Source organism: Coloeus monedula (genome assembly GCF_965178545.1).
Source record: "Coloeus monedula genome assembly, chromosome: 1".
Lineage (NCBI taxonomy): Eukaryota > Metazoa > Chordata > Aves > Passeriformes > Corvidae > Coloeus > Coloeus monedula.
The window spans coordinates 159,038,388-159,066,130 of NC_138781.1; the positions used below are offsets into that span (position 1 = coordinate 159,038,388).

Consider the following 27,743-nt stretch of genomic DNA (forward strand, 5'->3'; position numbering starts at 1 on the left):
AAATGGATTTTTATTCCCACGTGGAGGTTGTCATCTGTGAACTGTCACATGGAGCCATCCCAGAGGGATTTGGGGTGGCAGCAGGGGGACCTTCACGGGGTTGTGTCCTCTCAGTGTGGCCTTCTCCATGCCAACAGGGTGTAATCATGTAAAACCACATTTCTGTTTATTTTGATCATCTTTTGCACCAAAATGACCCCATAAAAAGATTTTGGAGTTTGGGATGTGGCTCATTTCAAGCAGGAGTTTGTGAATTAAAGGAGGCTTCCATTGTGTGACAAAAATGTGAAGATCAACAGAAGGTGCCGGGCTGGAGATCTTTGAACTGGTTTGGTGGGGTGAGAATATCAAATCGTGCAATGGTTTGGCTTGGGAGGAACCTGCCAAGGCCATCAAAATCCAACCCTCTGCCATGGGCAGGGACACCTTCCACTGTCCCAGGTTATTCCAAGCCCTGTCCAGCCTGGCCTGGGACACTTCCAGGGATGGAGCAGCCACAGCTTCTCAGGGAATTCCATTCCAGCCCCTCACCACCCTCCCAGGGAGGAACTCCTTCCCAATATCCCATCTATCCCTGCCCTCTGGCAGTGGGAAGCCATTCCCTGTGTCCTGTCACTCCAGGTCCTTATCCAAAGTCAGGGCTCAGCATCCGGATGTTCTCACCAGCGATGTTTTGCCCGGAAAAAACCTTTTCATCCTCAAAGCAGTTCCCAAATAATCACTCCTTGCATCCGTGCAGGTGCTGGGAGACAAACAGAGCTTACTTAGGGCATGGAAAAGGCTCAGATCCTCTCTGGATGGGCAAGTTTGAGTTTCTACCTCCTCAATATCCCCAGAGATGGGAGCAGATCTGGGTTTCTATCCTGTTCCCTGGTGCCAGGGAAGGATCATAGTGGAGTTTTTTTGGCTGGTTGACCTCTTCCAGACCGTGGTGGCTTCCATGGCCTCCCAGGACCAAACGGACCACAAAAATCCACACCCCCCATTGCTCTGGCCATGTTTATTTGGTTCCAGCCCTGCAGAGGTAACACATGTCCACACCACCTCCCACCCCCATCCAAGTTCTGAAGATGTCAGGGTCCCTCCTACTCCTCAGAGGAGCTCGCTTTGGTCCCCATCACCCCTCCTGTCCCAGAAGGGGCTCGTCCACTAGTCCTTGGCCATGTCACATGCCCGGTTGGTGGCCACCTCCACGGCATCCATGACGGTGGCCCGGAGCGCTCCCTTCTCCAGCTGGTGCAGGGCATAGATCGTGGTGCCCCCGGGCGTGCAGATGTCCCCCCGCAGCTTTGCCGGGTGCTCCCCTGTCTCCAGCAGCATCTTCGCTGCGCCCTACGGGACACCAGGATGGGTTGGAAAGAAGGTGAGATTTGGGAGTTCCCAAATTCCCCTCTCCATGGTAGGATGGCATCACCATCCCAATGGCCGCACAGCAACAGACTGTCCCACCACCGTGCCCTTCGCCGTTCTGGTGGCCTCATTTTTTGCTTCCAGGAGGGGAAACGGAGGCAGAGCGGCATTCAGCACCTCCTCCCTCATCCCAATGGAGGCGGGAGGGAAGAGGAGCGATGCCAGGGTGTGCCAGGAACTCACCAGCAGTGTCTGCGCCGCGATCCTGCTGGCCAAGGCGCCCGGCATTCCCATCTTCACTGCACCCTCGGCCAGCGCCTCGGCAAACAGGTACACCTGGGAAGAGAGGAGCATCCAGGGGTGAGCCTGGAGCAAGGGGTGGACCCCAAATCCCAAGATAGCATCCCGTGTCCCACTGGCTTACGTAGGCCACACCGCTGCCGCTGAGCCCGGTGTGGATGTCGATGTAGGATTCAGGAACCTCCTCGCAGAGGCCGCAGGAGGACAGGAGGCTCTTGAGGAGCGCGGCTTCCTCGTCACCCGCGTTGCTGCCCCGGGAGAAGACCATGGCTCCCGCCTGCACCACGCAGGGCAAGTTGGGCATGATCCGCAGCACTTTGGTCCAGGGTGGGAGGAGCTGGGAAAAGATGGGGATGGGAGAAGGGGTGCCAGCCCTGCAAAATACCCAAGGGTGACGGAGACACCGGTGGGTGTCACACATTGGGCTGGCAGAGAAGTGAGGAGCACGGGGAGGGAGCTGGAGGTGCAGCCGGGTGGGGACAAGGCCACAGCAGTGTGTCCTGCACAGGCCTGGGTGCAAATGGAGGAGAAGGAGGAGGAGGAAAGGAGGAAGAGGAGAATGAGAGGAGGAGAAGGAGAAGGAAGAGAAAGATGAGGAGGGGAGAAGGAGAATGAGAGAAGGAAAAGGAGGAGAAGGAAGATAAGGATGAGAATGAGGAAAAAGAAAGGAGAAAAGGAGGAGGTTGAAGAGGAGGAAGAGAAGGAGGAGGAGGAGGAAAAAGAAAGGTGAGGAGAAGGAGGAGAGAAGAAGGAAGGGAAGAAGGAGAAAAGGAAGAGAAGGAGAAAAGGAAAAGAAGGAGAAAGGAAGAGAAGGAAAAGGAGAAGTCTCACCCGCTGCAGTGTCTGGATGGTGACACCAGCCACCAGTGACACGACGATGTGGTGGGAGCCCACGGCAGGACGGATCTCCTCCAGGACACCCGGCAGGATGTGGGGTTTGGTGGCCAGGAAGACCAGGGTGCTCCTGTGCACCACCTCCAGGTTGCAGTGTGTGGTCCGGCAGCCCAACTCCTGCCCGGGGACAGGGAGAGGGGTCACAGCCTGGCACCCCCAAAACCAGCGCCCCCATGGTAACAGCACATCCAGAGGCAGGGACATGGCCTGGGGACCTGTTCTGGCCACAAAGCCACCGAGGCTCTGCCTGGATCTCACCCAGACTTGGGAAGGATGAGCCAAACCCAGTCGGGGGGGGGAAGCGTGCTCTGACCCCCACATTGAGGGACACCCCAACATCTCCCACCCCCCACGGCCCCACTCACCTGCCAAGCATCCAGGTTTTTGTCCGAGGGAGCACTGGCCAGGATGTTGCTGGCTGGGACCTTCCCTTGGGAAACACAGGGAATGGGATGAGCGGCCAGGGTGGCCCCAGGGTGTGGGGGACACCCCAGCACAGCCCAGACACCCCGATTTTCACCGGGATGTGATTCCTCCAATCCCAGCACGATCCCACTGGGGGACATGGAGCAAAGGGGACTGGGGATGGATCCCGCTGGTGTGGCTGGCACTGACACCCACTTGTGTCATGGTGCAGTGACAATGGAGGTGGCCCCAAACGGGCAGGGCTGTCTCCACACTGTACTATGGGACAGGGACAATCTGGGACACACGGGGAGCAGGGACAGGGCTGTGCCATCATTATCTGTGGGACAGGGATGTAAGGGAGAGAGGCAGGACAGTGTCCCCACACTGATCTGTGGGATAGGGGACAGGGACACCAGGGAGGGCAGGGTTCCCGGGGAGAGCGGCAGGAGAGGGCTGTCCCCATGTCCCTCCAGTGCAGGATAGGAACCCCCATAGTGGAAGGGCTGGGACCCTGGGAACGGGCCAGGACAGGGCTGTCCCCATGTCCCTGCACTGGAGGACAGGGACCCGGGGGCGGGCTGGGACTTTGGGAATGGGCCAGGACGCGACTGACCCCATGTCCCTCCACTGGACAACAGGGAAGGGAGCGCAAGGAGCGTCCAGACAAAAGCTGCCCCCACGTCCCCAAACTTCCCCGCGCCACAGGGCGCGCAGGGACGCCGGGGAGACGCCAGACCAGGACTGTCCCCATGTCCCCTCCCCTTCCCGTGTGCCGGGGACCCCCCGGTCACCCCCCAGCCCGTACCTGCCTGCAGCAGCCCCCTGACGAGTCCCCCGGCCATACGCCCGGCGCCCACGAACCCGACCCAGAGCTCGGACGCCTCCATCGCTAACCGCGGCCACGCCCTCAGAGCCACACCCCCTGCGCTGATTGGCCGATCCCAGCCACACCCCTCTCTCCTATTGGCGAAGCCTCCTTTAAGGGGCGGGGCGGAGGGGCAGCGAGGGGTCACTGCGCAGGCGCGCGGGTGCCACGTGGTTCGCTCAGGTCCACGCGTGGGGGTCCCGAAAGGGGTTCCCGACCATTCCCGATTATTCCTAAACCTTTCCAAACCTTCCCCGCAGCGCTCAGCTGAGCCCCAGCACCCCTGGGGCCACGGCGGGGTCCCTACCAGGGGGTGGGGACTAAATTGGGGGTGGGGGAGGTCCCTACAGTTGTCCGTGGATGTGGGAGGTGGTCCCCATTCTCCTCCCCCCAAAGGACCCCCACCCGCCGATATTCCCGGGTTTATGGGGGGTCCCCAAATTTGTCCGTGGATGTGGGTGCTACTTCCCACTCCAGGGTGCTCCTCACCCTCTACTTCCCACAGTACCCCCACCCACCGGCATCCCTGGGACTATGGAAGGTCCCCTGAGTGGGGTGGGTCCCCCAAATTTGGGGTGGGGGGTCCTTTAATTTGTCCATGGGTACGGGGGGCTTCACCCCACCTCTTTTCCTTACAGGACTCCCCCATTCCCAACATGCTGTTCCAGAGCTCCTGGGCTGTGCTGCTCCTCTGCACCACTGCTGGGTTTTTGGGGTGGCTGGGCCTTGCTGCCCCCTCAGAGAAGGTGGGGACCCCCCCCCCCCCAGAGCTGGGGTTCCCCATACACATCCCCCTCAAGACAACCACGGGTGATAACTAGTTCCAGGATGAAGCCTCATGAGATGTCACACCTGGACTCCTGTCACCATCCGGTGTGGCTGTGGGACTCCCTCTGGCTGGGAAATGGGGGTTCCCAGGATCCCCCACCCTGGGCAGCCACTTTGCCTGGTGTGGGGATGGTTTTTGGGGGGTGAAGGCGAAATTGTGGGGCGAGTTCACACCTTTTTCCATTTTACACCCCAAACCCACTCCTCTGTCCCCCCATCCTGTGCTGGGAGCACCCAGGGGTGCTGAGGGCTTGTTTTGGGGTATCCATGGGGAGAACCAGCATTCCCCCATCACCACCCCCTAATATTCACCTCAGGAGGATCTGTGGGAGACCTGGATGAGGTCAGCGCTGGATGAGACCCCCGTGGTCCAGCTCATGGAGGACATCACCCACTGGATGGGTACGAGCCAGGGTTGGGATGCTGGGACATTCCCATATCCCACTTTGGGACTGATCCAACCTCTTGTCCCTCCCCACAGTGAATGTGAGCAGCTGTGGGGCTGCAGAGCTCCGGGAAGGACACCAGGTTGTCCCATTCAACCTCTATCAGGAGCAGGAAAAAACTCAGGATGTTCATCCCCAACTAGGTGGGAACACAGCAAATCCCATTCCCAGCTTTTTTTCAAATCCCATTCCCAGCTTTTTTTACACTGGGGTGCATCTTCCCCAGCTCATCCCACTGCTGTATCCATCTTTTCCACATGCAGAGAGCAACCTGGTCCTTCAGGAGGTGATGGAGAAGCTGCGGAGGGTCAACCAGAGCCTGGAGCTGATGCTGATGGTCTTGGAAGATGCACGAAGCCGGCTGGAAAAGCACCTGGAGCACCTCAAAGCCATCCCTGACCCAGATGGTGAGCAGGAATGGGTGCTGGAGGATTGAGGGGAGCTGGTGGGTGCCAACACCAGGCTCTTCTTCCCCCATCCCACAGGTCAGAGCCAAAGTGCCACCTCCTCCTGCATCCCACAAAGCTCATACTTCGTGCTCCTGGTTCTCCTACTGGTGCCGGCGCCGCTCCGAACCATCCTCCTCCTCCTCCTCTTCCTAGCTTCCAGCACTCTCGGCATCCCGGCAATCTCCACCCTCCTGGTCCTTGCTGTGGCAGGTGGGGAGAAGTGTGGGGACATCCGGTTGGGGACACACAACGCTGGGGGTGCTCTGTCCTCTCCCAGCCTCTTGTTTTCCCACAGGGCATTGGCTGGTGGCATCCGCCTGCCATGGTGCCAGAAGGATCCGGCTGGTGGTTCCCCAGGAAGAGCCCCGGTACCAGCTCACCTCCACCCCGGAGAGGTAAGAGATGGCTGAGGAGGTGGCATGGAACCATTGGGACCCGATGGGTCCCATCCTGGGGGTCCCATCCTTCGTGCCCCACCCTGGATTTTCCACCCTGGAGCCATCTGGCAGAAGTTCCCAGGAAGGGACAGGACACATCTTGATGGTTTTCCTATGGCTTTTGGGCCCCTAATCCCAGCTCCTTGCCCTGTTTCTGCTCACATGTCCCATCCTGGGTGTCCCATCCTTGGTGCCTCATCCTGGATTTCCCACCCTGGATCTTCCATCCTGGGACCATCTGGCAGAGGTCTCCAGGGAAGCACGGGACATACCTTGATGGCTTTCCTCTGGCTTTGGGGCACCTCATGCCAACTCCCTACCCTATTTCTGCCATCCTGGTTGTCCCATTCTTAGATCCTCATCCTGGATGTCCCATCTTGGATGTTCCATCCTGGAGCCCTCTGGCAGACGTTCCCAGGAAAGGACAGGACACATCTTGATGGCTTTCCTACAGTTTCTGGGTACCTCATCACAGCTCGCTGACCTATTTCTGCTTGGAGAAGGGTGTGCAGAGGCTGGAGTGGTGCATGTCTGCCATAGTCATGGTGACACAGAAGCCACCAAGGTGATGGGACTCCGGTTTTCCTTCTTCCCACGCAGGGAATGCGATATGGAGCTGCTGCAGGAGGAGCTGGACAAGATGGAGATGAGCTGCGTGCGAGGTGAGAGGCGCCCGCAAGGTGGGAGGTGTGGTGGCTGTAGGACACAGATCCAAAGCCCTGACATATCCCCATCTTGTGCTGGGACATGTGCGTTATCCCAGAGCATCCCCAAGCTCTGCCAGGGCACGTGCCACCTCCCCAGAGTGTCCCCATCCTCCACCTAGGGACAGAAGCACTGGGAGGGTGTCTCCACCCAGGCCGTATTCTTTCAGAGCCCTCGTTCCTGGAGCAGCCCCAAGAGGTGGCCGGGAACATTCCTGGATTTGCAGGGCGGGTGTCACCTGTCCCCGGTGGCCGGAGGACAACGCTGAGCTCGTGTGGGGTAGGATGCTGGGTGGGATGTCCCCAAGCTGGTCCCCCCAAAACCTGCTCTTGGGGGCCAGCTGGGTTTCCCTGAGGGTCAGGTCCTTCAAGGTTGGGGTGTCCTCACCATGGTGGCACTTCTGGGTGTGGGACAACCCACTGGGAGGTGGACAGGGCTGAAGACATGACACACAGGGAAGAATTTGGGGTGGAAGAGGGTGTCCTAAAGGATGGCCTAGGCACCCCAGGGAACAAGGGACATCTACAGGAAGTCAATTTTTCCCAAACCAGGTGACACCAGAGCTGGTCATGGATGTTGGGAAGCGCTGGGAGTCCAAACCCTGCAGCCCGAGGGCCAACATGTGAGCACCAACCACCCAGGATGTCCCTGTCCAGGGCTTGGTGTCACCTCAGGGGGACACCCCACTGCTGGTGGCTTCCTGGGGTGCTGATGGGTGTCTCCTCTGTAGGTCCCCGTGCCAGGGACTCACCAGGGCCGGGCAGCGGTGCCGGAAGAAAGCCATTCCCGGGCAGGAATTCTGCCACATCCACACCACCAGCAGTAGCTTGGCCATGGATTCATCTCCCCATTTTTGACCCTCTACCCCCTCCCTGAGGGGTTTTAACCCTTTTTATGACCCTTCCGGATCCTGGTGGAGAACATGGACCCTAAGGATGCCACTGGCTGTAGGTACAGGGCGGATGTTCATTGTCCCACCCATTTTATGCTATTTGCATATATTTTAATAAATGCCACATTTACAGCTGGAGTCTTTCCCATTCTGGTCTCTCCTGTCCTGAGCCTGGGGGGCTGTGGGATCATGCCCATGTGCCAAGAACAACAGCAAATTCCCTGCTGCCATTTCCATGCCCTGGAATCCTGACTGCCTTCCCTTTATTATGCCTAATTGCAGGTAATTAGTGTAGCTCGTTAACAACTCAGAGCCACCACCCTCTTGGATGGCTCCAGTTGGCTCCTTCCACTTAATTTGGGATCGTTTTGGGATGCCCCAACCTTCCTCCCCCCTGCCCTGGGCGTCCCGCGCTGCTCCCAGCAGTGGGGCAGGAATGTGGGAGCTGCTCCCCGGGCTCCCATTTTTACTTTGGAAATGTCACTGTCACCCCCCAGCCCTGTCCTCTGCCCCAGCAAAGGACAACCCTGAGTTGAAGAGGATGATCCCGGTGCCGGGTGGTGCCGGTCCCAGTGCCCGTCACTTCCTGGCGTTGGCATAGTTGGCGTTGAACCAGGCACAGGTTTCCTTCACAGCTGTGGAGGGATAAGGTGGGATGGGTTTGGGGATTGGGAGTGGATTTTGGTCATAGAATTATGGGATGGGTTTGGGGACTGGGAAAGGATTTTGATCATAGAATTATGGGATGGGCTTGGGGATTGGAACTGGAGTTTGGCCATAGAATCATGGGACAGGTTTGAGGACTGGGACTGGAGTTTGGCCATAGAATCATGGGAGGGGATTGGGGACTGGGAATGGATTTTGGTCATGGAATCATGGGATGGGTTTGGGGACTGGAAATGGATTTTGGTCATAGAATCACGGGATGGGTTTGGGAACTGGGAATGAATTTTGGTCATAGAACCACGGGATAGGTTTGGGGACTGGGAATGGATTTTGGTCATTTAATCAAGGGATAGGCTGGGTTGGAAGGGACTTTTTAGGTCTTCTCATCCAACCGCCATGCAAGAAGACACCTCCCAAGAGACCAGGTTGCTCCATGCCCCATCCAACCTGACCTTGGATATTTCCAGGGATGGAGAAAACACCACCTCCCTGGCCAACCCGTGCCAGTGTTCCACCACCCTTATTCCCCATCCAGAAAAGATGGACCACCTTGATGCCACCACAGCTGACAGCAGGGGGTAGGACCTCCAGTGTCTCCTGGAGGCCCCCCCATCTCACCTTTCCTGAAAGGTGTGAACTGGAATCCGGGCAGGTACCGCCGGAGCTTGGCATTGCTGGCTGTCTTCTTGAACTGCCCATCAGACTTGGTGGTGTCAAACTGGGATGGGAAGGATTAAGGAGGAAAAAAAGGCCTTGCTTTTGCTCCTTGGGTGGGAAGGATCCTCTGGATCATGGTATCTCCCAGGGGAGCTGGTGGAAAGGGGGGGTTCAGCCTGCAGTGAAGGATACAACAAGCTCTCCTCTGAATTCCATGGCCTCTGTGATGGCCTCTGCCGCTTCCCGGATGGAGACTTCATCTTCCTCTCCCACTGTGGAGAAGGAAAGGATCGTGGCTGTTCCTTCGTGGAGAGGGGGTTTCTGGGGGGCAGCCAGGGCTTACCTGACAAAATGATTGGTTCCACCTCATCGTATTCCCGCAGGACCCAAAGGAAGAGCCGGGCCAGGTCCTGTGGAAGAGCAGACAACTCTTGGAGGGGGGTCACTGATGTCCCCCAGCCCTCCCATCCCAAGGGGACACAACTCTGGGGATGGCCCAGGCCAAACCAGGGGGCTTCAGACCCCTCTTTGGTCCCACCAGTGGGTCCTCCAGCCCCATTCCCCGCTTCCCAAGGCCACACCTACCAGGGAATAGATGAACTGTCTCCTGGGCTCACCCGTTCCCCAGACGGTCAGAGCAGAGCCGGACTCTGCAGGAGGAAGGAGCCATGACCACCACTGCCACCTTCAACCACCCCATGGAGCAGGTGGGAAGGAAACCACACCCAGTTTTCCCCCAAAAAGTCCCTGGAAGTCCTGCCACCCTCACGTTTGGCCAGGTAGACCTTGTGGATGAGCCCCGGAAGGACGTGGCCGTCCTCGATGTTGAAGTTGTCGTGTGGCCCGAAGACATTGGTGGGAATGACGGCGGTGAAGCGTCGGCCGTGCTGCTCAGAATAACCCCTGGATGAGAGCAGGGAGGGAATGGTGGGCGGGCTGTCAAGCCCCCCTCCTGCACTGATGTGCCCCCAAAAAACCCCAGCCAGCAACAGCTTCACCTGCTGAGCCCTCCCCAGCTTCCACCGTGGCGTCATTTAAATCCTGGAAATCCCAGTGGATTCCCCTTGCCTTGAAAACCAGTGGGTGCTCCCATGTCCCCAGCTCACCTATTTTGGACGTCAATCATCCTCTTGGCATAGGAGTAGCCAAAGTTGGAGCTATGAGGTGGCCCATTGTGGATCTGGGAATATCAGAGCAGATAAATGAAGCAGGGCAGGGACTTTCCCCGGATTTTGCGTGGGAATGGGAATTCTCACCATGGTCTCATCAATGGGATAGGTGGTCTTGTCCGGGAAGATGCAGGTGGAGAGGCAGGAGACCACCTTCTGCACCCCCGTCTCGTGGGCCGAGTGCAGGACGTTGTCGTTGATGTGGATGTTTGTCCTCTGGGAAAGGGGCGATTGATCAGGATCATGGGCTCAGGGATCCCCAAATCCCTTCAACAACAACTCCTTAATAACTCCAGAAACCATTGGAGCTCTGGTTTGGCTCCGGGAACAGAGCAAGCCACATCCCTATGTGCCCCATATCCCAGTTTAGGGAGTGCAGCACCCACAGGGATCCCGACGGTGCCCGTTCCGTGGGTGCTCACCCAAAAATCCAGGTTGGAGCGGATGTTTTTGAAGAGGCCTCCGACCATGGCAGCCAGGTGGATGACGTGGGTGGGCTTGTGCCTCTCAAACAGGGCTTTGGTCTCGGAGCTGCTCCTGGAATGGGAAACTCTGGGGATTCAGTGGGGTAAGCAGAGCAAATTGGGGTTTTTCTGAGGAAAAACCCATTTTACTGGGAGGGGATGTGTTGGGGTTTGGTGGGGGCAGATTGGGGGGTTTCTAAGGAAAATCCCCATCTTGGGATGGGAAAATTTGGGATTTGGTGAGGTCAACAGAGCAGATTGGGGTCTTTCCAAGGAAAAAGCAAATTCTGGGAGGGGAAATTTTGGGGTTTGTTTGGGTCAATAGAGCAAATTCAGGGGTTTCCAAGGAAAAACCCAACTCACGTCAAGTCGGCGTCTCGGGAGGACACGAAGATCCACTCCTCGTCCGGCCGCCCCTCTCCATCGGCCACCACCTTCTCGATGGCTCTGCCCACCAAGCCGGTGCCACCTGTCACCAGGATGCGCTTGGTCACCTCCGTCATGGCCAAAACCCTGCAGGGAGGAGCTGGGGGGACAAGCTGGGATCACCTCAGGGTGCACCTCAGGATGGTCCACCCTGGTGTGGGCATCCACGAGCATCATCCGCATCCCAGGCAGGTGGGATCAGGTTTTTGGGGGGAAATTTCTGCATTTCTGGCAAAAAGGGAAGTGGAAAAAGGGGCGTGTTTGGCTGTGACGAGGCTGAAACTCCTCAGCTGGAGGCCACCTGGGCTGGGGCCAGACCTGCCACGTGGCACTGCCCGGCCTCTGGAAAGGGAGGGGCACCTGCACCCCAAAGTGTGTGCCCCAAATCTCCCTGTGCACCCCCAAATCGCCTCCCAAACCCCAAATCTCCCGTTGCACCCCAGATCTATTCCTGAACTCCAAGTCTTGGGTCTGCACACCCCAAATCTCCCCCTGCACCTCAGATTTCTTTCTGTACCCCAAATCTCCCTCTGCGACCCGGGTCTGCACCCCAGATCTCCCCCTGAACCCCAGATTTCCCCCTGCACCCCAAGTCCTGTGTTTGCAATCTAAACCTCCCCTGCACCCCAAATCCCAGGTCTGCACGCAGCATTGCATCCCACGCCTCCCCTGCCCCTCAAACCCCAGCACTGCACCCCAAATCCCAGATCTGCACCCAGTCCTAAGCCCCCTACCTCCCCTGCACCCCAAATCCCACTCCTGCACCCCAATCTCCCCGCACCCCCTCCCAACCCACAACCTCCCACGCCCCCGCACGCCTGCCCTCCCCACCGTCCTGTCCCCCCACTTTGGGGACCCCCCGCTTCTCCTCCCCTCAGGCCTGGGGGGGCTCCTGTCCCCCCCAAATATCCCTTAATGGGGTGAGGGGCGCGTCTCACCCTCGGTTGGATTCGGGGCCACTCGGGTGCACTCGGCTGCGCTCGGTTAAGTTCGGCTGCGCTCGGCGCGGTGCAGGTTCGGGTTGGGTCGGTGGAGGCTCGGCTGTGTTCGGCTACACGGGTTCGGCTCGTTGGGGGCTCGGCTGGATTCGGCTATGCTCGGGTCTACTCGGCGGGGCTCAGTCGGGTCTCGGCTCCGTTCGGTTCCGTTCGTTTCCGCTCGGCCCGGTGGGGGCTCGGCTGAATTCGAGGTCACTCGGGTCAGCTCGTTGAGGACTCGGCTGAGTTCGGCTTCGCTCGGCTCGGTTCGTGTCGGCCCGGTGAGGGCTCGTCTCGGTTCGGCTGCGCTCGGCTTCTTCCGCTGCCGTCACGGGGCGCTGCCGCTTGGCTCATTGGGAAATGTAGTCCTTGCCCGGGGATAGGGGAAAGGCGAGGGAGCAGGGGAGGGGATTTAGGGAGGGGAAGAGGGATAAAGGAAGGGGCTGCAAGGAAGGAAGAGGTGCAGGGAAAGAGAAGGGGGTGCGGGTGGGAAAATGAGGTGTAGGGAAAAGGAAGAGGGGAAGGAAAAGGTGGTGCAAGGAAGGGAATGGAGGTGCAGGGACACGGAAGGGTGGATGGGAGGGGGGTGCAAGGGCAGGAAAGAGGGTGCAGGGGGAAGGGAAGGGGGTGCAGAGGTTTTGAGGGGATTCATGGGAAGGGGTGCAGAAGCAAGGAAGGGGATGCAGGAAAGGGAAGGGGGTGCAGGGAAAGGGGGTTCCCAGTTCCCCCTCTTCCAAAGGAGGGTCATCAAAAAGGATTTTGGTGTGAAAACGTTTTAATCACTTTTAATGCAGTTAAGCCGAGATTAAAAATGAGCGGAGCTTTCCCCCAGATGGTTTTGAAGGCACCTTCTCCAGCCCCACTTCCAGCTGGCTTTTCCTTTGGGATTTCTGTGAGGCAAAGCCAGGGCTTCGCTCTAAATTAAAATTTTGAAGGTGGAATTAAGGGAGACCCTGCTAGGAATTCCCACTTTCCTCCCCCAAAGCCCTGGATAGCCCCAGTGTCAAGGAGTAGTAGAATATCAGTTTTTAACTCCTTTTCTCCTGGGTGAGACCTGGAAATGTGCCATTTTCCTTTGGGAGAGTCTCAGAATCCTTGGGGATCTCCTTCCTGGGAGCTGGGGTGGGGGGGTCATTTTTCCCGCCTTGCACATTAAAAGATGTCACCTTGTGCCTGTGACCCATGGAAGTGCCTGTCCCCTCTCCCAGCTGGCTGAGTCCCACCATGTGCCCAGCCCTTCCAGGCCTTTCCCAGCTCCAAAATCCCCCTCCCAGGAGTCCTGGTGTTGTTCCCACCCACTGTTTTACAGGATCCTCTGGCTGATCTCACCCACAGAGCCAGGGATGGACACTGAAGCTCTTTCTCCATGCCAGCTAATTTCACGTCTGTCCTGCATCCTCCCTGAGACACTGAGGTTTGGCAAGAAAAAACCTCATGTTGATGTTGGGATGAATCAGATCCAGCTGCATCCACGCTTCCATCTCACTTCGTGGTGAAATTATGGAATAAAAGGGTTTGGGTTGGAATAAAATCATTCCTGTAAATAAAAATCATCCCGTTCCAACCACCCTTCCGTGGGCAGGGACACCTTCCACTAGACCAGGTTGCTCCAACGTGGCCTTGAACACTCCCAGGGATGGGGGAAAAAGCCAAGGAAGATTTTCCATGTGCTGGTGGGAGGATAAGATCTTTTTGCTGCCTCCTGCAAGTTTTGGGAGACTAATTAGGGATAAACCCGTATTTCAGCCAAGGAATTGCTGGAAGGTGGCGCAGCCAAGAGCTGCTGTGACAGCACTTGAATAACCACGGTGTTGCATTAAATGTAGTAATTTTGGAGCTTAAATATGCTAATTCTGGAGCTAATTACCAAAGAACTGTTGGAGCACGAGGGAAGATCACAGGGGAAAGGGATAAAGTTGTTGCGACCACATGGGATGGACTCGTTTGTTAATGAAATATCACCCAGGCTTCTGATATTATCTAACAAGGCCTTGGGATTTAAGGATCAAAGCCTGGAGCAGACCCATTAGCTCATCTGGGCAGGGCGTCTGCGTGACATGTTCCAGAGGACATCCCAGGACCTTCCAGCCGGCAGGATAAAGCTTGGGTGGCTTGGCCAGATCCTGTTGGAGAACCGCTGCTTCATGTGAGGCGTTGTTTCCCTAACGAAGCTTGCTTGTGGGTGACCTATTTCTCTGGAACGGGCCCGGTTTTGGGTCCAGCCCCACTCCCTGCTCTGCCCTCCCCATGCCTGTAGGAAAGTGGGGCAGATGGGAATGAGATTCCCAAGGTGCAGCCTGTCCCAGGTGGAAGCTCTCTGGGGATGGATGATGCTTTACAGCTGCAGCCAAGCTCCAGGAGCCCAGGTGAGACACACCAACTCTAAGTATCCCTTTCCCGCTAAAATTCCAGCTTTGCAGCTCTTTTTTAGGGAGCAGCACATCAGCAGTGACCTCTTTTCCAGTCCCTGTCCCACAGGGTGGCCTGTGCCAGTCTCCATAGGGATTGGGGGTTGCTTCCCACAATGTGCAGCCCTTTGGCAATGGGAGTTATCCAAAAGCACAGAGGGGGAAGATGGGGATGGGGGAGATGGCCACAGATATTCCAAGAAACCCTTTTCATGGGATTGGGAGCAGCTGCGGCATGAGAATGTCCTTCCCATCATCATTTTGGATTTGGTCTGGTCAAGTCCAGACCTCAGGGGGAGGGAGACCGACCTGCTACTGCTCCATGATGGGGTTTGGCGTTATTTTGGGAGTGGGATCCTGGCTGGGTGGGTGTGAATCGCATCAGGAGAGACACTGGAAGAGGTGCCACCTGTTTTCCCTCCAGCACACCTCACCTGGTTGGGGTGTCCTTGGATGGAGTGCAGAGAACTGGGCAGGGGGCAGCCTGAGGGACCTGGGTTTCCCAGGGTGGATGGGAGAGAGGAATGTGGGCACAGGGCAGTGTGGATCTGAGCCTCCTCTCAGTGCTCCCTGGAACGCACGTGAGCTGACTGTGCCCAAAAAGAGCGTCTCTGGCGCAGGTTTGGGATGAGACAGGCTCCGGAGGATGAGGCAGACATCCCGCTGGGCCTGGCTGCTCAGGCATGTCCCAGGACCTTGGGAAGGTGAAATTCTGCTCCTGTTTCAGTCCAAGGGTTGATGTCAAGCTGGATGAACTCCAAGGTGAATGAATATAAGAGTACGGATTACTTAAATTTGTCTTTTTATGGATTAGACTTTAAGATAAGCTGAAGCTTGTGCCTCAAGGCCAACCAGAGGAAATGCACTATTTACACAAAATCAAGAAATAAAAGGGCCAAACAGATCCAAACCCATTCCCTCTCTCCTTTCCCAGCTCAGAGGCAGGGGGTGTTTAGTTTTGGTTTTAGGGAAGGGCTTTGTTCCTCAGCAAACTCTTCCTCTTTGAACCAAATCCAGCTGTGCATGGAGTTCTCCATCTCCCTGGGCTCCAGCTGCGCCAGAGATATTATTTTAATTTGCTTTTGATGAATATTTTAGTGCTGCCAGTAGCCCTGGAGACTTTGAACTCATGTGTCAGCCCAGAGCTCACCTGTTTGCTGGGAGCCTTTGTACAGTGAAAAAAAACACATCAAAGGAGGAGAAAGAGTGAACGTCACTGGTGAGAAGCAATTTAATTTGGGGAGGCCAAAGATCCTTATGACCCAAAAATCCATGTTGGAATGTCAAAACTGGGGGGCAAAGAGGCAGGAAGGTGGTATGAGGGACACCATCTTCTCAGCAGGGTCACAAGCTTGTTCCTGCACCTTGTTCCCAGGTCTCCATGCTGTGCCACAGGAATCCACAGTGACTTGGTGGGAGTCGAGTCATAATGGGGACTCGCTGTGTGACCTCAGAGCAGAGGGTTGTTGGCTTGGGGTCACTGGCACGGATGATCCAGGGAGCCTGAACGGGGAGGGGGGTGGCCCAGAGACCCCCTGAATGGGACCCTGCAGTGAGGAGGGGAAGGGGGATCTCCATCAGGGATCTATTGAAGAGCTCATAACCAGGTGAGGTTCTGGCCTGGAGACTCCCAGAGAGGTGGAATGGGGACTGTCCAGCCAGATGGACAATGCAACAATGACCATCACCTGGGTCAGCTGAGGAACCCAGAGAAAGGTGTGTGATGACCTGGAAACCATGGTTACCAAGGCCCTTGCAGGAAGAGGGGACAAGGACATGGGCACTCCTTCTGTGGGCAGTCCTGGCACCCCACTGAAAGTGAAGATGGTGTCACAGAGACTGCAGGGAGCAAAGTACCTGTGCTGGGTGGAGCCGCAAGAGCTCTGGTAGAAGAAGAGGAGGCACCTCAGGCTTTGCTGCAGGAAAACTTTATTGGCACAAAAGAATGAATAGACAGGAGCAGCGAGAAGAAGGGAACCCGTGGGAGGTTCAAGTAGGGCGACCATCATGCAAATTGCTTTGCTTGCAGGATCTGTTACCAGAGCACCAAGCTGATGGTGTCAGGAATGGTGCTGAGAGCCCTTAGCAGATGTAGCCACCTCTTCTGCCATAGCAGCCCAGGCCTCCCAGCCCATAGCCATAGCCAAGGCCGAAACCAAAGCCTCCAGAGATAGGCTGTCCCTGGGCACTGAGTTCACTGCCAACAGCAGCCGAGGAGGTGGATCCGACGGCGGTGTTCTGGGGGAAGGAGGTCATGATGGGTCCTGGCAGGGTGATCAGCACGGGGGAAGGGTTGATGACAACGTGGGAGTCCTGGCATTGCAGGGCACAGGGCTCGTTGCAGCTGTTGGCCAGCGGGGTGGGTCCGCAGGGCTGGCAGCGGTTGTAGCAGGCCATGGGTGTGGTGTGGAGGGTCCCTGGAAGAGAGAGGGGAGTGAGGCAGGGCAGGGGTGTGGGGGTGTGAGGGGCGGTGATGCAGGAGGGTGAGGGAGTGTGGAGGCTGTTGTGGGGCTGTGGGGAGGCGTGAGGGCTTCTGAGGCTGGGGCCGAGCATGCTGGCAGAGAGGGGCCAGGGGTGCAGGAGCAGGAGGGTCAGGGGCTTGAGACTCACCTGGTTGTCAGCAGGAGCAGAAGGAGAAGGTGTGAGGAGAAGTGTGTGAGGGAGAGAGGCACTGGGCCAGCTTTTATGCTGGTTGTGGAGGGGCGGGACAGCCTTGTCCCATGGCCTTGGGGCATTTTTCAGGCCTGGCGAGTCCTGAGGTGGGGAGTGTTTTCCTTCCCACAACTCTGCCATGTCATGTCTTGCTCTTGAGGTCATGACCTTGGCAGTAGCTTTTAAATGCGAGTATTAGAGACTAAAGGCTGCTGGTGGTGATGTTTGTCAAGGAGTACTGAAGACGTGACAGGAGCTTTGGAGAGGTGGGATGTCATCAGCATGTCAGTGGTGTGCTGTGGCTTTGTGGGTGTGTGATGAAGAGGGACCTCATTCCCCCACAGCCACATCAGGCTCATTTGGGCTTTGCAGCTCTTCTGGGGGTGATGGCTGTCCCCTTCCATCACATTCTCTCTCTCCCTACCCTGTTGCCAACTTCCTAAACCTGTATGTATGCAAGGCTTTTCCCGCTGGAGATGGGAAAGCAATTCCTGTGATTTAGGGATGCCTCCCATACTCCCATAGGTCTTCTATTGGTTCATCCGTAGCTAGTGAAGGGTAAAGAGAACAAGATGTGTGAGGTGCTGCTGACAGAACTGGGGACATTAACTTCTCAGAAAAAGAGGGTTGACCTTGTTGCTTTCTAGAGGTACCTGAATGGAAATCATAACATCAGTTTTGTCTGGCTCAGCCTGGCGAGTCATGATGTGGGGAATGTTTTCCTTCCGACAATTCTGCAGTGTCATGTCCTGCTCTTGAGGCCATGTCCATCTGCCCTTGGCGGCAGCTTTTATGTGAGAGTTGGTATTTGGGAGGATTTGCATGGAAGTTGTGTGTCAGAGAAACCAGAATATACAACAGAAGCCTAGGAAAAATATGGGTGTCATCAGTGAGGTCATTTTGTGTACTTGTGTGGTTTAGTTTGTGGGTGTGTTGTGAAGAGGGGCCCCGTTCCATCGCAGCCCTTTCAGGCTGTCCTGGCCTTTGCTGTTGTGCCATGCATAAGGAGCTGCCCCTTCCATTACAGTCATTCCTCCTTTAAAGTGTAAGTATTTGAGAGCAAAGTTTGGTGTTCATGGCACATGTCCAAGGAGACTGAAGATGTGACCAATACTTTGGAGAGATGGGGTGTCATCAGTGAGGTCAGCCTGTGGAACTCATGTTTTTGTGTTTGTGGGTGTGTTGTGAAGAGGGGCCCCAGACTATCCCAGGTCTGTCAGACTGGTCTGGGCTTTGCATCTCTGCCAGGTTTGAGTGCCTGGACTCTTCTATTCCACATGGGCAGTTGGACTGTTATCCCCTCAGTGAGTTGGCAGATGATGGAGTGGCTGAGGCACAACTTGGTTATTCCTCCAGTCAGAGAGACCTGGAGGCTGAGGGTTAAAGGAATCTCCTGCATTTCAAGAGCGGGAGATGTGAAGTTCTGCATCTGGACAGGGATAGCACTTGGCCCTGGCTCATGCTGTGGGCTGAGAGTCTGGAAAGCAGCTTGGCTGAGCATGACCCTGTGATGCTGGTGGAGAACAAAGGTCACAGTGGAGCTTTACTTCAAAGGGTGTCACCAGTGTCCATGACAGATTTCAGAAAATTCTTCCCCTGATGTTGGGAGAGGTCTTCCTTTTAGAGCACTGGTGGGTTCGCATGTGGGATGGTGTGGACAGTTCTGGTCTCCACAGGTGAAGAAGCCCAAGGGGGTAGTGAACTGTGATGAATGGATGATGTAAGTTTAAATCAGCTCCTGTCTGTTGCCCAGACCTCTGGCAGCAGGCAGTCGCCTTATTGAGGTGGCCAACACCCCAAAATCCACTCTCATCCCCAAGTTCTTTAAAAATGGCTGATTTGGTCTATTATAAAATGAATTATATGTTAATAGACACAAAACTAACAAACATAAGACTTAGACTATTACTACACAAGGATAAAACAAAAAGACAATACTAGTATTTACACGTAGATTTAAAGGTACCATTAAAATTACAGCTAACTAAGAAATAGTGTAACTTAGGATTCCATGTTTCTTACCATCCAATTCTTGATGGGGTACACATCGAAGTCCTTTCCCTCAATTTCCGGAAAAGTAGCCACAAATCTGCATCCAGCTTTGGGGAGAAATCTCACACGTTCCAGAGGAATGTGAAAGAGACTTCTTCCTCTGTGATAATTGTGTGTGCTTTTGTGGACATAAGAACCATGTCCTTTGGTCAAGAATATCTCTTTCATCTCTTGCCGCATTTGGGATAAGATGTTGATTCTTAGCTGGGGGCCTGAGCCCTTTTGGTGCCAGAGATACCCCATGCTGGGCCTGTGACCCACCTGAGTTATCTCTTGCATGTGCACCAGCCATCTGTGGTAGAGAGGGGGTAGACGTGTCCTGCCACATGAACAAAGACCAGTTGAGGACCACCAGATACTGCAAGGGCTGGAGAATCTTTCCTAGAGGAGAAACTGAGAGAGCTGGGACTCTCAGGAGACAAGGATGTTCAGGGGGTGTCACGAGTGTGTGGGAGCCCAGCTGTTCTCAGCACTACACACATGAAGGAAAGGGGGGAAGTGCACAAGTGAAAACAGATGGAATTCCATGGGCAAAGGAGGCAAGAATTTTTCTGTGGGTGTGGGTGGTCACAGAATGTAGGAGATGATGGGGTCCATCTCCTGGGAACTCCAAAACTGAACTGACCCTCGTCCTGGAAATCCTGCTCTTGCTGGGCCTGCTTGAGCAGAGGGGATGGAAGCACTTGCACTCCAGAGTTCCTGCCCAAGTGGATGCTCTTGTTCCTCTGTTGACTGGGAGGATTCAAGAGTTCTGATGGGAAGAGAATTTTTCAAGTGTGCGTGGACATAGAGAGACTTGGGCAGAGCAGTGCCGTGGAGAGAATTGTTGTGTCAAAGCCTTTGGTGTAGCAGGTGATGGGATCGTGTCATGTTCTGGAAGGTCCCCCCTCTCCCCCGTTTCCCATGTCAGCCTTGGTTGTTACTGGTGGTGGCCTATTTACTATGAAATGTTCTTTGCTCCTTTTGTATTCAAGACAATGGACGGCTGAGTGCAGGCATTGCGCAGGGTGAGGATGTGAGACCATTGGAATTCAAAAAGAAGAGGCAACTCAGGTTCTGATGCAAGAAAAATTTATTGAAGTGAAAGAATGATGAGAAAGAAGTTGACAGGATCCAGTGTGAGGTGTAATTAGGGCGACCATCAGCCGATGTGTTTTGCTTGCAGGAGCTGCTGCCAGGGCACCGAGCTGGTGATGTCAGGAATGGTGCTGAGAGCCCTTAGCAGATGTAGCAACCTCTTCTGCCATAGCAGCTCAGGCCTCCCAGCCCATAGCCAAGGCCATAGCCAAAGCCACCAAATCCACCAGAGATGGGCTGTCCCTGGGCACTGAGTTCACTGCCAAGAGCAGCCGAGGAGGTGGATCCGACGGCGGTGTTCTGGGGGAAGGAGGTCATGATGGGTCCTGGCAGGGTGACCAGCACGGGGGAAGGGTTGATGACAACGTGGGAGTCCTGGCATTGCAGGGCACAGGGCTCGTTGCAGCTGTTGGCCAGCGGGGTGGGTCCGCAGGGCTGGCAGCGGTTGTAGCAGGCCATGGGTGTGGTGTGGAGGGTCCCTGGAAGAGAGAGGGGAGTGAGGCAGGGCAGGGGTGTGGGGGTGTGAGGGGCGGTGATGCAGGAGGGTGAGGGAGTGTGGAGGCTGTTGTGGGGCTGTGGGGAGGTGTGAGGGCTGCTGAGGCTGGGGCTGAGCATGCTGGCAGAGAGGAGCCCGGGGGTGCAGGAGGGTCAGGGGCTTGGGTCTCACCTGGTTGTGAGCAGGAGCAGAAGGCCCAAAAGTGTGTGAGGGAGAGAGGCACTGGGCCGGCTTTTATGCTGGTTGTGGAGGGGCGGGACAGCCTTGTCCCATTGCCTTGGGGCCTTTTGCAGGCAGCAGTTCTTGGGTAGCCCAGAGTGGCAAGTCATGAGGAGGGGAGTGTTTTCTATTGCTCTACTCTGCAGAGTCATGTCCTGCTCTTAAAGCCGTGTCCATCTGACCTTGGCCCCAGCTTTTAAATGCAAGTATTAGAGACCAAAGGCTGCTGATGATGATGTTTTTCAGGAAGGGCTGGAGACATGACCAGAGCTTTGTCGATGTAGGGTGTCATCAGTAAGGTCACCCCATGGTCCTGGTGTGCTGTGGTTTTGTGGGTGTGGGGTGGAGAGGTTCCTCATTCCCCCACAGTGATGTCAGGCTCATCTGGGCTTTGCAGCTATTCTGGGGGTGAGGGCTGTTCCCTTCCATCACATTCTCTCTCTGTCTACCATGTTGCCAAGTTTCTAAACCTTTCTATATACCAGGTGTCTCCTGCTGGATATGGGAAACCAATCCCTGTGATTTAGGAAGGCCTCCATGCTCTCCAATGTCTTGTGTTTATTCATTTGTAGCGCTCATTTCAGCTGGGCCCAGCAAGATCACACTGTGGGGTCCCATTGCTCGGCTCTGAGTGACACCTGGGAAGGACAACTGAAGAAGGATAAGAAGAAGACACATGAGGAGCAGTTGAAGGAACTGGGGACGTTCAATTTTCAGGAAAAGAGGGTTGACCTTTTTACTCTCTCAAGGTGTCTGAATGGAAATTGTAACATCAATTTGGTCTGGTCCAGGATGGTGAGTCATGAGGTGGGGAGTGTTTTCCTTTATGCAACTCTACAATTCCATGTCCTGCTCTTGAGACCGTATCCATCTGCCCTTGGCGGCAGCTTTAAAGTGAAAATTGGTATTTTGGAGGACTTACATGGATATACATGCAGAATGAACCACAAATGCCTAAGAAAATTGGGATGTCGTCAGTGAGGTCAAGCCATGGGACTGGTGCGCTTTGGTTTGTGGTTGCATTTTAGAGAGGGACCCCATTCCTTTACAGCCCTGTCAGGCTGGTCTGGGCTTTGCTGCTGTGCCGGGCATTAGGACCTGCTCCTTCCAGTGCATTTAGTCCCTCCCACCTTGCCCATGGCTTTCCAGGGACCTTGTTCCTGCAGACAAGGATGGAACAATTTTTTTCCCCTACAAAGCATTTCCAACTGCCAGTCGTGCAAGGTGGTGGATTTTGGAGGGCAAATTCATGTCTTATTGACTTTTGTGTTACCTACAGAGGAAAAAATCTTGCTCTGGATGATGAGAGAGCCATGGCTGGTGTTCACCTCCACCTCTTACCAAAGTCTTTGACACGGTCTCCTACTGCATCATCCCAGACTATGCAAGGATGTACAGGTGGTGTAAAAAGTCAGTGAGGTGGACTGCTATATTTATACAACATTTAGACAACATGACCCGGAGCCTTGTGATCCAAAGTCAAGTTGGAGTCAAATCTCAAATGAAGTAGCTCAAGAGTCATATCCATGGGGCCAACAAAGTTCAACATCCTCAACAATGAGGTGAGTTGGTGTGGGAAGTTCTAAGCTCACCAGGGGAAGAAGCCCACAGACTTAGTGAAACAAGGCCAGTTCAGGGCTACCAAGATGCCTAAAGGGCTGGAGGATCGTTCACAGAGGACTGAGAGAGCTGGGACACCCAGCAGACAAGGCTGGACAGGGGGTTGTTACCAGTGTGCGTAAATCCCTGATGGCAGGGAACGAAGCCAAGGGATCACATCTGTTCTCAGTGCTGCACATGTGAAGGATAATAGGGTAATGGCACAAGTGAAAACAGATGGAATTCCATGGGCAGAGCAGAGAATCATTTTTTAGTGTGAGGGCAGTCACAGAGTGGAAGAGGTGCAGGAGCCTCTCTGTCCTGGGAGATCAAAACCTGAACTGTCCATGGTCCTGGAAATCCTTCTCTGAGTAGCCTTACTTGAGCAGAGGAGATGGAAGCATTTGCACTTCTGAGTTTCTCTAAAAGTGGATGATTTTGTGACTGTTTGGATGGTTTCAGAGTTCTGCTGGAAACAGTGATTGTCAAGGGTATGTTGGCATGGAGAGACTTTCCCAGAGCAATGAGCAGGAGAGCATTGCTCTGTCAAAGCCTTTGGTATGGCAGGTGATGTGTTTTGGTCATGTAATGGAAGATCACCCTTCAACCCTGCTTCCCGTGTAAGATTGGGTTGTACTGCTGGGGGCATGCTTCTTTAGAAAGGTGTTGTGCCCAATTTCTGTCCAACCCATGGCGCTGTTCTGGGTAAGGATGTGAGACCAATGGAATTGAAAAGAAGAGGAGAAATCTTAGGCTTTGATGCAGGACAACTTCATTGAGGCAAAAGAATTAAAAGCCAGGGAAAAGAAGATGAAGGAATCCAGTGTGAGGAGAAAGGAGGGTGATCATCAGCAGATGTGCTTTGCTTGCTGGAGCTGTTACCAGACTCCTGAGCTGGTGGTGACAGGGTGGTGCCGAGAGGACCCTTAGCAGATGTAGCTACCCATGCTGCCACAGCAGCCCAGGCCTCCCAGCCCATAGCCAAATCCACCAAATCCACCAGAGATGGGCTGTCCCTGGGCACTGAGTTCACTGCCAAGAGCAGCCGAGGAGGTGGATCCAACGGCGGTGTTCTGGGGGAAGGAGGTCATGATGGGTCCTGGCAGGGTGATCAGCACGGGGGAAGGGTTGATGACAACGTGGGAGTCCTGGCATTGCAGGGCACAGGGCTCGTTGCAGCTGTTGGCCAGCGGGGTGGGTCCGCAGGGCTGGCAGCGGTTGTAGCAGGCCATGGGTGTGGTGTGGAGGGTCCCTGGAAGAGAGAGGGGAGTGAGGCAGGGCAGAGGTGTGGGGGTGTGAGGGGCGGTGATGCAGGAGGGTGAGGGAGTGTGGAGTCTGTTGTGGGGCTGTGGGGATGTGTGAGGGCTTCTGAGGCTGGGGCAAGGTGTGCTGGCAGAGAGGGGCCAGGGGTGCAGGCGAGGAAGGACGAGCGTCTTTTTCAGCTGAACTGATTCCATGGATGTTGGTGTCACCTGTTCAAGGGAGGAGAGGGTAGGTGGGAGCAGCAGAAGGGGAGAGGTGAGCCAGGTCTTTGGTGTCTTGAGTTGTGTCAAGTGTCCGGTGCTGAGGCCCCTCATCTTGGAGGATTTCCCTGGAGGAAATGGTGCTTGTCTGAGCTCTGTGTCAGCTCTGTCCCAGTGCCTCAGTCTAGGCATGAGGAGAGAGCTGGTGCTGCTGTTGAAGTCAACCCTTTTGTGAAGCCTTTGAGGCTCCTTGCCATTCTCCACTGCCAGAGCAGCCGAGCAAGCCTGGGTTTCCTGAGAGTGCAGTGAGTGGGCTGCGAGTGGCTGAGGGGCTGTGCCCAGAGGCTGCTGATCAGTGGCATAAAGTCCAGAGGATGTCAAGTCTCAAGGGAAGTGGGTGCGGAATCATATGCCATGAGGCCAAGCCTGTTCAACATTCTCACCAATGACATGGGCAGTGGGACTGTTGGCCCCTCAGAGAGTTGGCAGATGATGGAGCGGCTGAGGCAATGGATGGTTGTGCCGCGAGTGAGAGGGACGTGGAGACTGAGGGTTAAAGGAATCTCCTGAAGTTCAGGAGGAGGAAATGTGAAGTTCCGCATCTGGGCGGGAATAGCACTGGGCTCCAGGTCACGGTGTGGGCTGAGAGAGTGGGTAGCAGCTTGGCTGAGCAGGACCCTGTGGTGCTGGTGGAGAACAAAGGGACCACAAGGTCTCAATCCACCCTTACTTAAAAAGGCATCACCGGCGTTAAGGACAGTTTTCAGAAACTTCTTGGAAGAATTGCCCATGGACTTCTTGAAACGAGACCAGTTCAGGGCCACCAAGATTCTAAGGGGGCTGGAGAATCCTTCCTGGAGCGTAGCCTGAGAAAGCTGGGACTCCCAGGAGACGAGGATGGATGGGGGTGTCATCAGTGTGTGCAAGTCCCTGACGGCAGAGAATGCAGTGAAGGAGCCCCGCTGTTCTCAGAAGTGCAGCCGTAAAGGACAAGAGCACAAGGGCATAAGGGAAACCAGATGGAATTCCGTGGGCAAAGAATGCAAGCATTTTTCAAGGTGAGGGTGGACTCAAAGTTGAAGAGGTGTGTGCCCTGGGAGATGCAAACCTGAACAGTCCATGGATCTGGAAATCCTGCTCTTGTTGGGCCTGCTTGAGCAGAGGGGATGGAGGCACTGGCACTGCAGAGATCCTGCCTAAGTGGATGATATAATTCCCCTCTTTGCTGGAAGGGCTTGAGATTGCTGCTGGGAAGAGATTCTGTCAAGTGTGTGCTGGCATGGAGAGATTTACCCAGAACCGTTGAGGGGCAAGGGAGCATTGATGTGTCAAAGGCTTTGGTATAGCAAGTGATGGGCTTGGGTCATGTTCTGGAAAGTCTCCCCTCTCCCCTGTTTCCCATGCCAGTCTTGGTGGTTACTCTTAGGGATAGATTTCCTAAGAAACGTGTTGTGCCCTTTTGCATCTACCCCAATGGCCTGTTCATTTCCGGCCCTGGAAATCCGGGTGAGGATGTGAGGCCGAATTCCAAAAGAAGAGGAGGCGTGTAAGGCTTTGATGCAACAGAGCTTTATTGAGACAAAAGCATGAAGAGAGAAGAGAAAGACTTTGAAAAGAGCTGGTCTGAGGTGCAAGTCTAGCAAGCATCAGCTGATGTGTTTTGCTTGCAGGAGCTGTTGCCAGGGCACCGAGCTGGTGGTGTCAGGGCTGGTGCTGAGAGCCCTTAGCAGATGTAGCCACCTCTTCTGCCATAGCAGCCCAGGCCTCCCAGCCCATAGCCAAGGCCATAGCCAAAGCCACCAAATCCACCAGAGATGGGCTGTCCCTGGGCACTGAGTTCACTGCCAAGAGCAGCCGAGGAGGTGGATCCGACGGCGGTGTTCTGGGGGAAGGAGGTCATGATGGGTCCTGGCAGGGTGACCAGCACGGGGGAAGGGTTGATGACAACGTGGGAGTCCTGGCATTGCAGGGCACAGGGCTCGTTGCAGCTGTTGGCCAGCGGGGTGGGTCCGCAGGGCTGGCAGCGGTTGTAGCAGGCCATGGGTGTGGTGTGGAGGGTCCCTGGAAGAGAGAGGGGAGTGAGGCAGGGCAGGGGTGTGGGGGTGTGAGGGGCGGTGATGTAGGAGGGTGAGGGATTGTGGAGGCTGTTGTGGGGCTGTGGGGAAGCGTGAGGGCTTCTGAGGCTGGGGCTGAGTGTCCTGACAGAGAGGGGTCAGGGGGTGCAGGAGGAGGAGGGTCAGGGGCTTGATGCTCACCTGGTTGTGAGCAGGAGCAGAAGGAGAAGGTGTGAGGAGAAGTGTGTGAGGGAGAGAGGCACTGGGCCGGCTTTTATGCTGGTTGTGGAGGGGCGGGACAGCCTTGTCCCATGGCCTTGGGGCATTTTGCGGGCTGCAGCCCTTGGCCTGCCCAGCCTGGCGAGTCATGAGGTGGTGAGTGTTTTCCTTCCCACAGTTCGGCAGTGTCATGTCCTGCTCTTAAAGCCGTGTCCATGTGACCTTGGCGGCAGCTTTTAAATGCAAGTAATAAAGACCAAAGTTTGGTGATGATGATGATGATGTTTTTCAGGGAGGGCTGGAGACGTGACAGGAGCTTTGGGCAGTGGGATGTCATCAGTGAGGTCAGCCTGTGGAACTCGTGTTTTTGGGTTTGTGGTTGTGTTGGGAAGAGCAGCCCCGTTCCATGCCAGCTCTGTCAGGATGGTTGGGATTTGCAGGTGTACTTGGGGTGAGAGATCTGGAAGCTTTCATCACGTTCTCTCCGTCCCCACCTTGGCTCCATGTCTCCAGGCCTGTCTATATGCTTCTCCTTTCCTGTTGGACATGAGGAAGAAATTCCTGGCATTTAGGGAGGCCTCCCATGCTCACCACAGTCTTGTGTTGGTTCATCCCTAGTGCTCATCTTACCTGGGCCGTGTGGAGGTCACAGAGCTGTGCTAGGCTCTTACACGTGGAAAGGAAAACGTGTGAAGGATAAGGAGAACAAGACCCATGAGGAGGAGCAGCTGAAGGAACTGTGGATGTTCAATTTTGAGAAAAAGAGGGTTGGCCTTCTGCTCTCTAGAGGCACCTGAATGGAAATCCTTTGATGTTAGTCTTGTCTCCCTTTTCCTGAGCCAGAGGAGAAGAGGGGATGGAGTTTCCCCAGCAGAGGCTGAGTTTTTATTAGGGAAAATTACTTCATGAAAAGAGTTGTCAAGCCCGGTCAGTGGCTGCCCAGGACAGTGGTGCGGTCACCATTGCTGGAGGCATTTAGAAGCTGTGGAGATGTGGCCTGTGGGGATATGTTTCATGGTGGACTTGGAAGTGATGGGGGAAGGGTTGGACTGGATGATAGTTTACATTTGGGTCTTCTACAAATCAAATGTTTCTAAGATTGGTGGCCTCCACAAAGCTTGGTTTACAGTTGCACTCAATGTCAAGCGTCTTTTTCAGCTGAACTGATTCCATGGATGTTGGTGTCACCTGTTCAAGGGAGGAGAGGGTAGGTGGGAGCAGCAGAAGGGGAGAGGTGAGCCAGGTCTTTGGTGTCTTGAGTTGTGTCAAGTGTCCGGTGCTGAGGCCCCTCATCTTGGAGGATTTCCCTGGAGGAAATGGTGCTTGTCTGAGCTCTGTGTCAGCTCTGTCCCAGTGCCTCAGTCTAGGCATGAGGAGAGAGCTGGTGCTGCTGTTGAAGTCAACCCTTTTGTGAAGCCTTTGAGGCTCCTTGCCATTCTCCACTGCCAGAGCAGCCGAGCAAGCCTGGGTTTCCTGAGAGTGCAGTGAGTGGGCTGCGAGTGGCTGAGGGGCTGTGCCCAGAGGCTGCTGATCAGTGGCATAAAGTCCAGAGGATGTCAAGTCTCAAGGGA

At 55.3% G+C, this 27,743-nt stretch overlaps 2 protein-coding genes across 4 annotated transcripts; both read right to left on the minus strand.

Annotated features, from left to right (window-relative positions):
* Positions 1-1,014: 1,014 nt before the first annotated feature.
* On the minus strand, positions 1,015-3,847 carry PYCR3 (pyrroline-5-carboxylate reductase 3). Of its 2 annotated transcripts, XM_082282008.1 has the most exons (6): positions 3,758-3,847; positions 2,910-2,974; positions 2,482-2,661; positions 1,775-1,987; positions 1,594-1,686; positions 1,015-1,332 (listed from the first exon to the last, which is right to left on the minus strand). In XM_082282008.1, exons 1-6 carry the CDS (start codon positions 3,837-3,839, stop codon positions 1,150-1,152), a joined length of 816 nt encoding a protein of 271 aa, XP_082138134.1. In that variant the 5' UTR covers positions 3,840-3,847; the 3' UTR covers positions 1,015-1,149. The 2 variants fall into 2 exon arrangements, 1 of the variants encoding a protein (XP_082138134.1); XR_014226414.1 differs by having other exon boundaries at positions 1,195-1,332; positions 1,775-2,661.
* A 3,866-nt stretch (positions 3,848-7,713) lies between these two features.
* Positions 7,714-12,189, minus strand: GFUS (GDP-L-fucose synthase). Of its 2 annotated transcripts, none has more exons than XM_082277609.1 (11): positions 11,895-12,189; positions 10,894-10,999; positions 10,489-10,603; positions 10,154-10,282; positions 10,004-10,077; positions 9,667-9,800; positions 9,483-9,547; positions 9,241-9,307; positions 9,090-9,169; positions 8,859-8,958; positions 7,714-8,209 (listed from the first exon to the last, which is right to left on the minus strand). In XM_082277609.1, exons 3-11 carry the CDS (start codon positions 10,534-10,536, stop codon positions 8,154-8,156), a joined length of 753 nt encoding a protein of 250 aa, XP_082133735.1. In that variant the 5' UTR covers positions 10,537-10,603; positions 10,894-10,999; positions 11,895-12,189; the 3' UTR covers positions 7,714-8,153. The 2 variants fall into 2 exon arrangements, with proteins under 2 accessions (XP_082133735.1, XP_082133734.1); XM_082277608.1 differs by having other exon boundaries at positions 10,894-11,056.
* Positions 12,190-27,743: the final 15,554 nt, after the last annotated feature.

What these genes read in the sequence shown, in the direction of transcription:
- PYCR3 (XM_082282008.1), bottom strand. Translation starts at nt 3,839, where the DNA reads ATGGAGGCGTCCGAGCTCTGGGTCGGGTTCGTGGGCGCCGGGCGTATG. An exon ending in CCATCCAGACACTGCAGCGG is followed by an intron (nt 1,988 to 2,481) that starts GTGAGACTTCTC and finishes ATCTTTTCCCAG; the next exon opens with CTCCTCCCACCCTGGACCAA. An exon ending in TCGCGGCGCAGACACTGCTG is followed by an intron (nt 1,333 to 1,593) that starts GTGAGTTCCTGG and finishes GGTGTCCCGTAG; the next exon opens with GGCGCAGCGAAGATGCTGCT.
- GFUS (XM_082277608.1), bottom strand. Translation starts at nt 11,033, where the DNA reads ATGACGGAGGTGACCAAGCGCATCCTGGTGACAGGTGGCACCGGCTTG. An exon ending in ATCCCATTGATGAGACCATG is followed by an intron (nt 10,078 to 10,153) that starts GTGAGAATTCCC and finishes TGATATTCCCAG; the next exon opens with ATCCACAATGGGCCACCTCA. An exon ending in ATGATTGACGTCCAAAATAG is followed by an intron (nt 9,801 to 10,003) that starts GTGAGCTGGGGA and finishes GCTCTCATCCAG; the next exon opens with GGGTTATTCTGAGCAGCACG.